The sequence below is a fragment of the Bidens hawaiensis genome, unplaced genomic scaffold (genome assembly GCF_021521415.1).
Source record: "Bidens hawaiensis isolate Kalapana, Puna unplaced genomic scaffold, B.hawaiensis_p1.1 tig00021582_1, whole genome shotgun sequence".
NCBI lineage: Eukaryota > Viridiplantae > Streptophyta > Magnoliopsida > Asterales > Asteraceae > Bidens > Bidens hawaiensis.
Window position 1 is genome coordinate 83,907 of NW_027493360.1, and position 13,121 is coordinate 97,027.

General features: G+C 37.9%; 3 protein-coding genes across 7 annotated transcripts; 2 read left to right on the top strand and 1 right to left on the bottom strand.

Annotated features, from left to right (window-relative positions):
• The first annotated feature begins 339 nt into the window (after positions 1 to 339).
• On the top strand, positions 340 to 2,174 carry LOC143563879 (receptor-like protein kinase FERONIA). Its single transcript, XM_077051317.1, has 2 exons — positions 340 to 1,339; positions 1,432 to 2,174. Exons 1-2 carry the CDS (start codon positions 412 to 414, stop codon positions 1,629 to 1,631), a joined length of 1,128 nt encoding a protein of 375 aa, XP_076907432.1. The 5' UTR covers positions 340 to 411; the 3' UTR covers positions 1,632 to 2,174.
• LOC143563899 (putative serine/threonine-protein kinase PBL11) lies at positions 1,778 to 4,865 on the top strand. Its single transcript, XM_077051333.1, has 5 exons — positions 1,778 to 1,956; positions 3,506 to 3,635; positions 3,714 to 3,765; positions 3,884 to 4,220; positions 4,748 to 4,865. The coding sequence occupies exons 1-5, from the start codon at positions 1,778 to 1,780 to the stop codon at positions 4,863 to 4,865; spliced, it is 816 nt and encodes a 271-aa protein (XP_076907448.1).
• A 3,897-nt stretch (positions 4,866 to 8,762) lies between these two features.
• LOC143563880 (putative serine/threonine-protein kinase PBL22) lies at positions 8,763 to 10,900 on the bottom strand. Of its 5 annotated transcripts, none has more exons than XM_077051319.1 (5): positions 9,790 to 10,900; positions 9,428 to 9,705; positions 9,211 to 9,298; positions 8,984 to 9,120; positions 8,763 to 8,919 (listed from the first exon to the last, which is right to left on the bottom strand). In XM_077051319.1, exons 1-5 carry the CDS (start codon positions 10,823 to 10,825, stop codon positions 8,764 to 8,766), a joined length of 1,695 nt encoding a protein of 564 aa, XP_076907434.1. In that variant the 5' UTR covers positions 10,826 to 10,900; the 3' UTR covers position 8,763. The 5 variants fall into 5 exon arrangements, 4 of the variants coding, with proteins under 4 accessions (XP_076907434.1, XP_076907433.1, XP_076907436.1 ...); XM_077051318.1 differs by having other exon boundaries at positions 9,211 to 9,349; XR_013140741.1 differs by having other exon boundaries at positions 8,777 to 8,919; positions 9,211 to 9,291.
• Positions 10,901 to 13,121: the final 2,221 nt, after the last annotated feature.

Genomic DNA, 13,121 nt, shown 5'->3' on the forward strand with positions numbered 1-13,121 from the left:
CTTGTTGGCCCGGTTTATTATATGAAGTCAAAAGAGGATACGGGTGTGGGCGGTCGGGCCCAAGCCCGGCCCGGTTTAGATTTCTTGCATAATAATTTACTAACCCTAGTTCAGTCTCTATATAAACAATATTATGTACTTGTAATATTTTGTCACTCAATAAAGATATACCTAGTTGCCACCCGTGGACGTAGGTCAGTTTAGACCGAACCACGTTAAATCCTCGTGTTCGTTTACTGCTTTCGTGTGTGTGTTCAGTTTCGTGTGTGCGTTTAATCCTAACAAAACCAACACCTGCAAGTACAAATATCGAACTAGTCACCACTTGGAGGTTCTTATCCACCATTATGCCGCCAATTTTCACTTGATGAGATTCTATTTGGCACCCGGAACTTTGATGAGGCGTTGGTCATGGGTAAGGGTGGATTTGGTAAGGTATATAAAGCTTCTATCAATGTTGAAAATGAGAAATCTTTTATCATTGCCACCAAACGATTAGATTCCAGTTCCAACCAAGGAGCGCCTGAGTTTTGGGCTGAAATCAAGATGCTTACAAAGTTGAGGTACTGCAATCCTGTGTCTTTGATTGGTTATTGTAACGATAACTCGGAGATGATCCTTATCTATGAATTTATGCCAAATGGAACCCTTGATGGTCATTTGCACAGAGATGGAACTGCTCTAAGTTGGTTACAGCGACTAAAGATAAGCATAGGTGCCGCAAGAGGATTGCATTACCTACATACCGGGACAGGCACCCAACATGGAATCATACACCGAGATGTCAAAAGCTCCAATATTCTGTTGGATGAAGACTTTGATGCTAAGATATCAGATTTTGGACTATCTAAAATTGGCCCAACAAACACATCAAGTGCTTATGTCAAAACGCGTGTTAGGGGTACCTTTGGCTATTTCGATCCAGATTACTTTTTGACCGGACGATTGACAAGAAAAACAGATGTGTTTGCCTTTGGGGTTGTGTTATTCGAGTTGCTGTGCGGTAGGCCTGCATTGGTTACAAGTCTTGACGATGATGAGTGCAGTTTGGCAAAGTGGGCTCATAAATCAATTGAGGAAGGGAAAATGTATGAAATTGTTGATTTTAATATCAAAAATCAGATCTCTCCAAAGTGTTTGAAGGTATTCGTGCAGAATGCAGATCGCTGTCTGAGTAGCGAGTCAAAGAAACGCCCTACTATGGCAGAGATTCTAGTAGATCTTGAGCGTTCTCTGACGTTACAAAATAAATTCGACAGCTATGTGAAGCCAGCTGCAGGCATATTATCATTTGCTAGAATGTTAAAATGGCCCTTTATGGTACATGAAGTCAACTCAGGTATATACATATACTTTGTATTCCAAGAAAATATTTAACTGTAACCGTTCAGTTATTAATCCTGCCCGTCAATCGTCATATCCCCTCAATAGCTCAAAGTGGTAGAAAGGCATCAATGATCAATGAAAATACCATTGAACACCGTTCATTATCAAAAGAGAATAACAGTGATCATCATGAAGTGGTCCCTTTTGGGGAAATGCTGGGTCGTTCGAATTATGTTTCAGGTACTGTTATCACTTATATATTAGTGAGTTCCCCTGTCATTTTCTTAAGTCTCAATTGTTTCTAATGTTGATTTTTTTTCTTTGTTTGTGTTCCGTTCCTCTAGCTCCAACCAAGTCTTATGACACAGATGGTATTAATGAAGTGTCTTCAGCTGGGGATATACAAATATCGGCTCATCATTTGAAGGAGTTTTGCTTTGATGATCTTATAATGGCCACGAGAAATTTCGAGCATAATTTGAGGCTGGGTGGAGGAGAATTTGGGGATGTTTTTGAAGGTAGGATAAACTATGGGGAGGTGTTTGGAAGAGGATTTGGGACAGAAAGTTTCAAGCATGACACATCTTCTGGGTATGCTGTTGATAATTTCTTAAGGATTGCCGTTAAGAGGTTTCATCGCAAGAAGATTCAACATCTCTTGAAAGGCGATGGCGTTATAGAGGTGAAATGTGTTTTCTTTTTATATACCTTTCTTATATGTATGGACAAAAATGTAGACTTTAGTTTACATATATATATATAAATGTATTGTAGGTCATGAAATACACAAGCAGTTTTAAATTAGCTTTAATTGTATTCACCAAGTTTCCTAGATACCTCTAACTAGTGACTGTTAAGGTTCATCACTACTCAACCTTGCATTGGCAATTAAGGAGACGTGGTGTACCTGAGCAACCAACCCGTTTACTGAGTCGACCTGTTTTTCCAGTCTATCTTAAGGCTCTAGTCATTCGATAATAAGAGATCATTCTCTGCAAAATATAGTCCTTTTGTGTGTTCCGTCTCTGATAAGTCCATCGTTAGGCCATTCTGATCCAGTTGAGACCCAATAAACACTAATCATATGCCAGTCACCTAGATGTTGAAGTTGTTAGTTAAGGAAATACTAGCATTTCCTTTTAAGGGCAACCATGAAAAGCATCACTTGACCGGGTTTTGTATTATGGCCATTTAATTATGACATGGTTTTTCACTGACTTGTAATATTCATGAATATAAGGCTATGCGTAGTGGAGGGGCTACAAATTGGGGCGTTTTGTGCGGTGTGGCGCCCAGTCAGCAAGGGATGAAAATTTGTTTTTGGGGTGTAATGGTGTAGGGGCTACAATAATAATATAATAATAATATATACATATATATACATATATCTCTCACACACATACAAAATATAATAATAATAAATGAAACAAGAAAGGGGCTACAACAGAATACCGCCTCTCCACATTTCGCCCCTTTGTAGCCCGGGGGCGGTGTTCTCGCCCCAAAACCTTCATTATCGCCCCATTTATTCGCCCACTGCATATGGCCTAATGGAATCTTGGTAACTAGCTTATGGACCTAGCTACAGGTATATGACATATTGATATATATAACTTTCTAAAGATTTACACTATAATTAATCTAGAACTTGCTTTTTATAATGATCATTTGACAGAAACTTGCTATTATATGAACGATTGTCAGTTACAAATGAAAGGGTATTACCCTATTTATACTAATCGAAGGGGTGCCTCACCCTTGGTGAACCGACATAATGGTTCAGTGGCGGTGACAAAGTAACTGCCACCATCTTATGTTATACACTAATATTACAATTAAATACTAACTTAGGATAATATTAATATAATTTTAGACTATGGATAAAAGATAGTTATTAAATCGTTAGCACCGTAAATCAAATATTATGCTAACACTAACGAATATGTGTTTGCAGTATCTAACATTCATAAGCAAATTAAATCATCCGAACCTTGTTAAGGTTCTAGGCTACTGTTTTGAAGTAAAAAAAAACTGTTCCTTATTTATGAATTCATGGAGAATGGAAGCTTAGATTCTCACCTATTCGCAAGTAAGTAGTCTTAAACAACATATAAGAAACTAAACAAACTCGTAAGCGGATATGGAATTAATGTAACTTATGTTTGTTCTTAGAATATAGGAGACCAATTCCATGGAAGACAAGAGTTCAAATAGCAATACAAGTAGCTGAAGCTCTTTCTTTCCTGCATAGAACAGATAATCAGGTTCTTAATTTCTCCGTTAGGATACATCAGATACTGCTGGATGAGGTAATTTCCATTAATTATGATGCAACTACGACAACCAGTAGTTTTATATCTCATTTTATTCTGTACAAAATATTGTAGAACTTCAACGCCAAGATTATCGATCCATTGCACTACCAAGCACAACAATCACGTAAGTGCCTCCTATGTCTTTCTGAAGTTTCTATCATCACTCCTACTTTCCGTAGATAATGACTTCTGCGTATTAGTTTATGGCATAACTGATTAGAAAAATGATACAAATATTTCAGAGATCTCTAAATTTGAGGCCACCGTCTATTCTTTTGGAGTATTCTTGATTCAGATGATAACTGGTGAACCTATTAGCGAAATCAGAATTGCAGATCTAAGACAAAACATGTGGGATCCTAATGGAGAACATAGGAAAGAGAGCTTGAGAAGAGCACTTGATCCATGCCTGCACAATGCAGATGACGACACTACTATTATGGAGGCAATGAAATTAGCACTCGATTGTGTTGCTAATCCTTACTTTTCTCTGATGAGCGCATTGGATATATTAAGACAAATTGAGACTTATATGATAAAACATGACCCAAGTAGCCAAGGGAGCCATCACCAGAACACGTCAAATCTGCCTCCAAATTTCTATCAAATCTAACAATCTTCCTTTCTACTTATATTGGTTCTTTTAATTTGCTTGGGTGATAGCATTGTATGTATTTCCTCTTAAATACCAACACAGAATTCAACTGTGTATATTGCAATAGTGATAATAACAACTAACAAGAATAATGTAAAAAAGTACGTGTAATTGAGCATGGTTTAAATTTGGTAAAAATAGTGACTCATGCATGTTCATTCATTTAAATTTTAGACAAATGGATGGAGTTTTGTTACATTGGGAAGTTAGTTTTTCCTCAGAAAGGCAAGGAAATAATCGTAGACATTTAATTTTGTAATAATTGGCTAAGATTAAATGGATGAAGTTCATTTAAACAAATATGTGCTAGGGGTATTATGGTCTATAATGTTTTACAAATTGTGCTTTACAAAGATCGTGTTTACAAAATTGTGTCTTACATAATTGTGTTTTATCAAATTGTGTTATACAATTGTGTATTTCATTGTGTTTTCTCCAATATTGTTTTCAGGCAACCGTTTCTCAGGCGACCTTTTCCAGCGACTTTTTCTGGAAAGTTTTCCGGTGACGGTGGCAATGGAGTGGTGGCGGTGGATGGTGGTGGTTTTAGGAAATGGGTGAAGATGTAAGTAGATTTTTGAGATGAAAGTGGTTATGCCCTCCTTCCTAAGAAAATAAACTTTCTATTTGAACCCACCCTGCAACATAGGATACAAAGTTGTTAATTAATAGAGACCCTTATTGATCCAATGAAGAAAGAAGTAGCATTTGTTCGTAAGAAGATTGATTCGGTCAACAAAGAGTTGAAGCCACGCACTCGAACACCATTGCCGAAAACATCTAATTAATTGAACAATGATTTTGAGACAACGAACTTTTACAAATTAATATATATGTGTCAAACTGAAACATTGATTGTTAACAAGCCGTTAACAGTCAGATTCGGCCATTTAGGGTCTAAATGGTCACGAGATTCAATCAGTCTAGTTAGTTTTTCGTTTTCGATATCATTTTGTAATTTGTTTCATTTAATTATCGAGAGTAATAAAAATCATTTGATTATTTTGATCATTCCTTTTCTTTGAGTGTGTTCGTAACAATAAACGAGAAGAGCAGCTACTTCACTGCCTCTTTCAGAGTATCAGTCTAAAGCTGGTTACTTATTCAAATCACGTATTCACGTTTTATGATATGTTTAAAGGTCTTAATACTTTCAATGCTGAGTTCAGAGTATAATGTTGATCATCAATACATTTGAATGCAACACTAGCTAATTTAAACGCCTTACTGATAGTAGTGTCATCTACATTGGGCAGGCGTGGATCCAGTGCTCTCCTCAAGCCCTCTTGCATAGGTTTTCCTTTCCGATTCTTCATGTGTTCTCGTAGAGTGTCAATATTAATTTCACCAAGATGTTCACCGGTTAGTATCTGAAGCAATAATTTTCCAAATGCACTTATCTTGTCGTCATATAACATCCCTGTAGTATTTTGTTATTATGTCACTGAACTAATGTAGAAGTCACTTAAGTTTAACTAAGATTTCAACATGTATCAAAAATAGGAGTAATAATAGAAAGTTAGGAGACATTGAAGGAACTTGCTGTTAAACCTTAGACAAGCGAATCAAGAACACCAAACACGATATTGCATAAAACGTTTATGCGACTCTTTTTATTAATAAGAAATCTTTCTACTCTACTCTACTATCAACAAAAGAAAACTAATGATGGGTTTATATAACACCCACAATTCTAATCCTACTCAAACTAGGAAACACAATTAAACTAAACCTCTAGTTTATTTAATAATAAATAAAAGATAATTATGACACCAAGTTATTCAACTTGGTCCCTGAACTTTGGATCTCCATCGAACCGCCCCTTGAGATCTTCCGTACCACCCTTATACTTTTCGTATTAACCAGTCAGGTCCTTCAAGTTGGTGTTGCTCCAAGTTTTACACTCCCTCTCAATACCAACTTCCATTGTTCCTCCAAGATCTTTCACACCTTGTAACGCTCTCACCTCTTTGAGCTTGATTCTTGGATTCGACTTCATAACCCTACGTTCAGGTTTCTTTTTCCTGTTATCAATTGAGCTAGTTTCGAGATTACCATTATTTAGAACTGCATCACCCGTTTTCAGATAGGAACCAACTTTTGCTTTCTCAACTCCATGACCAACTATCATGGTACTCAAAGCAATTCGTCCATCTTCACTTGATGCATGCTCCCTCTCGAACTCAACTTCTTCATTCATTCGTTCATTCGGATCACCCGAACTTTGCATGAACCTCATGCATACTTCAACGCCAACTTTGTTGGTTTGTTGAAATTCAACCTTTTCAATTACTTCATGACAACCCGTAACATGAGACGGAGCTACCTCCTCATGCACTTCTTCCAACACGGTTTCTCTCTCGTCTTGTTCGGCTACTGTCACGGTTACGTTTTGATCAACCGTACTTTCTTCTTCAACCACAATTTTCTCATCATCTAAATTCAACATAACAATAGATGATTCTATGGTTACCTTTAACGACGACTTTGGCACTACTTCCTGATCTGTCCACCAACATGAGCCTTCTTCAAATCATTCATCTACCATGTTCGGTTTGAATTCGGTGTCAACTGTGTATTTTCCTTGAACCTCGGCCATATTAGCCTCCACATCCCATGGTTCTTCTTCTTTAACAACAGCTGCATTACCTTCCTCCATTGGTTCTCGACAGTATTTTGCCATATGCCCTTTTTGTCCACATTTATGGCACCTAAAAGGAAAGCGCTTTGGTTTGTACCTTGATTCCTTGTCCCGGTTCTCTTCGTCTGATGAATCTTCTTCAGAGTTATCAACCTGGCTCTTTCTATTCCATTCTCTCTTCTTGAGTCGGTCACGTTTCTCATTCTCCCGATATTTACTCTTACCTTTCTCACCATCACGATTATTATTTTTGTCGAACCGATGCTTCTCCTTCCTTCCGACATACAAGGCTTCGTTCTCGGTTTAAACTGACACACCAGCAAACTGTTTTGCTAAGGCTTCTTGTCCGGCAAGAATATTCTCGAACTCGGTAATACTCGGTTGGGTCGCCCAACCTTGAATAGCGGTAACGAAGCTACGATACTCCGGCCTTAAACCGTGGATGAGTATCCGCTTCATACGAGCATCGCTAACCCGAGACTGTGGATCGAGTTCTCCAATCTCGCGACACAGATTCTTAACTTTACAAAAATATTGTGAAATAGGAAGATCACCTTGGGAAATTGCCATCAACTCACCTTCAACTAGTTGCAGTCGAGCATCGTTCTTTTCCGTGAATAAGGTCTCTAGCGTATCCCACACTTGCTTTAGGTAATCGAGTTCTTGAATATGATAAAGCACATCATCATCAACCGTCATCTTGATGATAAACATCGCGCGGCCCGCTTTCACTTGCCACTTCCCGATACTACCGTTAATATCGTTTGCGGGTTGTCTCGTCCCGGTGCCGTTCGTTACCTGCCAAAGATCTTGACCTTGAAGATACGACTTGATGCAAGTCGACCATTGTTTATAGTTACTTTGGTTCAATTTCTTGATTCCTCCTACGACTTGTAATTCCGCCGTTGTTTCTGTTACTTGATTATCTTGATTTCGGCTCTTTACTTCTTATGGATTCTTTCCTCTCCGTGGAATAAAAAGGATTGCTCGTTTCCTACCCTGCTTTTACTTAAGCCTTCCAACAGTTGACTTTTGAACTTAATAATAACAATTCCCAAACAAAAAAAGTGTGGTATTTGGAAATCTAGAATTGTAAATATAACAACTCACAAAAGACAAAGAAACTTGCTTCTTCTTATCCCTTATACCCCACATAAATAAATCAAAAAGGAAGAAACGATATTTCTTTATTTGAATGATATTCGTTTAAGGGTGGCAGACGGCTGTCAACATAAACCAGTTCAACTCAAACTTTTATTCTTTTTCTTCCAACGCTCTCGGATACATACTCCGGATGGCTCTCGATCGACCTCCGGTTTTCTTCCTGTAGCAATTCTTGAACCGTTCTTTTCCCGCGATCGGTTTCTTGGCCTCTTATGTCTTTGATTGAAAAAAATTAACGCAATCAAGACTTACCGCCGATCGGAAACACGAGCCTGGATCGTTAGGCTCTGATACCACTTGTTAAACCTTAGACAAGCGAATCAAGAACACCAAACACGATATTGCATAAAACGTTTATGCGACTCTTTTTATTAATAAGAAATCTTTCTACTCTACTCTACTACCAACAAAAGAAAACTAATGATGGGTTTATATAACACCCACAATTCTAATCCTACTCAAACTAGGAAACACAATTAAACTAAACCTCTAGTTTATTTAATAATAAATAAAAGATAATTATGACACCAAGTTATTCAACTTGGTCCCTGAACTTTGGATCTCCACCGAACCGCCCCTTGAGATCTTCCGTACCACCCTTATACTTTTCGTATTAACCATTCGGGTCCTTCAAGTTGGTGTTGCTCCAAGTTTTACATGTATCAAAAATAGGAGTAATAATAGAAAGTTAGGAGACATTGAAGGAACTTGCTTGCTTTTGGTAGATAGCATAAATATAACGGATGCCCTTTTAGCTCGTACGAATCTACCTTTCCTACTTTTTCCAGCTCCGAATCTGAAACCTTTGCATTGAAGTCCTACATTTCAAACCAATAAATAAAACCTGGTTGTCAAAGTTGTATCACATGTAATGAAATTTACCTTGTCCAACAATATCTGATGTAGCTTAATAGTGTGATTATAATCCCAAATCTGTTTTCTGTCTAGGAACGAAAACGCTTCAGTTACTCCTAATGCTATATGAAATCTTGTCTTCATTGGAAGTGGTGTCTTGTTGTCTGAAAAGGATGTGGAAGTTACATAAATAAGGAAGTAACCTAGAATCTTAACAAGGTTTGTCATGTTATATTGAATAAGGCTCTACTTACTTTTGCACAAGTGATAATCCAACGGTCCATTCTCCATGAATTCATAAACAAGGAACAGTTGTTCATCCTCAAGGCAGTAACCTAGAATCTTAACAAGGTTTGGATGATTAAATTCGCTTAAGAATGTCATATCAACCAACTGCAACCATATATGATCATCAGATCGACAAGCTACTTGCCAATATTCCATTATTTAGCAAAAGGTCAAGTCAGTTACCTGCTTTTTCATGTTATACTGAATTTGGGAGTAATCAATCCTTCTAATGACAATCCTTAGTGGACCATCAATGTCAGATATGGAAGATGTGTTGTTATCTAGCAAACCTTTAAATACATCCCCATAACTTCCTTGACCCATCGTCATATTATGCTGGAAATTTTTCGTGGCCTCTTTTAGATCATCAAAAGAAAACTTTTTCAAATCATGAGCCAATATTTGTAATTCCTCAGCAGAAGATACTCCACTATGTTCTTTTTCAAGAGACTTGGTTTGAGCTGTTAAGGGGAAAAGTTTGAGGATCATAGTTAGTGGTAAATAAATATTTTTTTTGGAATACACAAATATATATATATATATACCAGAGTTAACTTCAGGTGAGACGAAGGGCCATTTAATCATTCTACCAATTGACAATATGCCTGCAGCTGGCGTTTCAGGGTTGTCGAATTTTTTTTGTAATGTTAGACAAAGCTCTAGAGTGACCACAATCTCAACCATTTTAGGACGGTTCTCTGACTCACTACTCAGACAACAATATGCAATCTGCACAAATTCCTTCAAACACTTTGGAGAGATCTGACTCTTGATCTTAAGATCAATGATGTCATCTACTTTCTTTTTCTTAATAGATTCAAGAACCCACTTTACCAAACTAAGCTCATGAGTATCGTCATGACAGTTATCCAGTACTGCTACCCTCCCGCACAATAACTCGAATAATACCACTCCGAAGGCAAACACGTTTGATTTTCTTGTCAATCGTTCCGTAAAAGTATACTCTGGATCAAGATAGCCAAACGTACCCCTAACGCGGGTTTCGACAAAGGCACCTGATGTGTCTGTCGGGCCAAATTTGGCTAATCCAAAATCGGATATCTTAGCAGCATAGTCTTCATCCAACAAAATATGTGTGCTTTTAACATCACGATGTATTACTCCATACTTGGTGCCTGTTCCGGTATGAAGGTACTCCAACCCTCTTGCTGCACCTATGCTTATCTTTAGTCGTTGGACCCAACTCAGATTAGTACCCTTTCTGTGCAAATGATCATCAAGGGTTCCATTTGGCATGAACTCGTAGACAAGGATCATCTCTGAGTTGTCGTTACAATAGCCTATCAAAGACACTAGATTACAGTGCCTCAACTTGGTGAGCATCTCGATTTCAGCCAAAAACTCTTTTTTACCTTGGCTGGAATCGAAATTCAATCGCTTGATGGCAACGATATAAGTTTCTGTGTTTTCAATAGTGATGGTAGCTTTATACACCTTACCAAAACCACCCTTCCCTACGACCAGTGCGTCATCGAAATTCTGAGTGGCTGATTGAATCTCATCAACCGAGAATAGGCGACATGATTTGGTGCAAGGGATTGATGAGATATGAGTTTCCATTCCACAAACACAATGGTTGATCTATTTTTTAGAGTTTTTTCTGTCACCATGAACCTGAAACCATTAAAAAACTACCTAGCTAGGTTCTGACTTTGCAATAATTGTTGAAACATATACGCATACACAGTTTGTTGAACATTATTACCACCGGTTAACCTAGCTATGTATTGGTTAATTTAGTCAATATTACCTAGTAGCAAAACCAAGAGGTGGAAATACATGTGGGGTCAACATAGTTTATTTCCCTTCTCCTTTACGCCAATGACGCTATGCTCTTAGGCGAGTAGTCTTTATCCAATTTCAAAAATATTGTTAAGATCTTGAGGTGCTTCTTTTTTGTGCTCGGGCCTTAAGATTAACGTACTTCCAAAAAACTTTACTTTCTGGGTAGAACATTTCTTATTTGGATATAGAGAATATTGCCAAGGTTGTTGGATGCAAGCCCAGCTCATTCCCTTTTATTCACCTTGCTATCTTGGTTGGGGCCAACATGAACAATATCAGGAACAAAGTCTTTGGAAGGCAAAGTCTTTGTCCATCAATGGTCCAGTGACATTAGTTATATCAATGCTTGAAAATATCCCAGTGTATATATTACTTCCCCCTTTAAAGTACCGATAAAAGTGATTGACAAGCTCGAAAGTATCTATAAGAAGATTTCTTTGGGGAGAAACAAACAATATAAATAAGATTAATTGGGTTGCTTGGGATCAGGTGTCCCTACCTAGATATGGGGGTGGGGGGGGGTGGGGGGGCTTGGTGTCTCTAAAATAAAAGATGTTAGCATCTCCCTTTTAATTTAATTGTTCTGGAGATTCAAAAATGAGAAGAGTAGTTCTGGAAACGTGTATTTGAAGCTATTCATTGGAGTACTAAACTAGAAGGGGGTTCGATTCCGGCCAACAAAAAGTATACCGGAGTCTGGAATAATCTCATCAAAGAGGTTAACAAGCCGAAAATTTGGAACCTCAAAATAGCCGATTTCATTAAAGAAGTTTTGGGAGATGGTAATGACTTGATGTTCTGGTTGGACCATAGGACCACGGACGCTCCCCTTCATTTGGTTCTTCCAAGGCTATATCAATTGGAAAGAAAACAAGAGATGCAAAATCAGTGAAAGATTCTATTGGATTGGGAGTCAAATAATTTGGAAATGGGATTGAAAAGAGCCCCTTTCAGTGTGCTTGAATTGGAAGATTGGGAGAAGTGCTTCAGAGTTCTAACCACTGCCAACCGGAAAGTTGGTACGGACTCATGGTCTTGGCTTGGGGATTCTTCGGGATCCTTCTCGGTTAGGTCGGTAAAAAAACTTCTCATCAATAGCAGGGACAATAGCCCCAATTACGTTAGAACTCTAAATTGGAGTAAATGGGTCCCGTCTAAGTGCAATATTCATTCGTGGAGATCGATCGGAAATAGATAGAATTCTTGTTGGTAATTAACCGAGTCGGACATGTCGAGTTCGGGCCTAGGTATCTCATTATGGTGTATGGGATTAAGAGGCTATATGGTAGTTGGTATTAACTAATGTGGTTGGCATTAACTTACCTAGTTGGCCATAACTAATGTAGTTGGCCATAAGTTTGGTGGTTGGGCATTTATATCAAGTTGTTGGACATAAATGCAAGTAGTTGGCAAGTTGGTTAAACTAGTATAAATAGATTTAGCAAGTTAGAGTTAAATATCACCCACCACTATCATCTTTCAAAGTTTATTGTATTAAGGTTTTGAGCTAGTTTCCTTGATATAATAATAAGTGAAGTTCGGTTATTTCTTTTTTCGTTTATTTGATTGGCTTTGAGACTTGAATTCCTACTAAAACGGCTCTTTTAATTAGGAATATCCCCCTATCGGATTCTTTGTGTGTGTTTTGTAGATCAGGCAAGAGTCTTCCGAGCATATCTATATCGTTGTCTGTTAACCGGGGAGGTTTGGAATGCTTTGATCTCTTGTTGTAAGTCCTCGTCTTATTTCGCATTTTCGGTTAAGAGACCTTTTGGAAGTTCACAACTACATGGGGCTAGGTCCAAGGGAAAAGGAAGCTTTTCACATTATCATTATTATTGTTGTTGTTGTTATTGTTGTAAATGGAAGGCTCGTAACGAAAAGCTTTTTGAAGGTAAAGAGGTGAAGGTTGGTGACATTAGATCTTCTAGTTTTCTTTGGTACAAACGTAGATCTACTTGCAAGTCGTTAAATTGGTATGATTGGTGTAAATTCTCTTTGATGTAGTTGTCTTGTTTGTTTTGGCCTTCCTCCGGGCTGTGGAGGGGTTTGCGGCTCCAGCCTTTGTTTA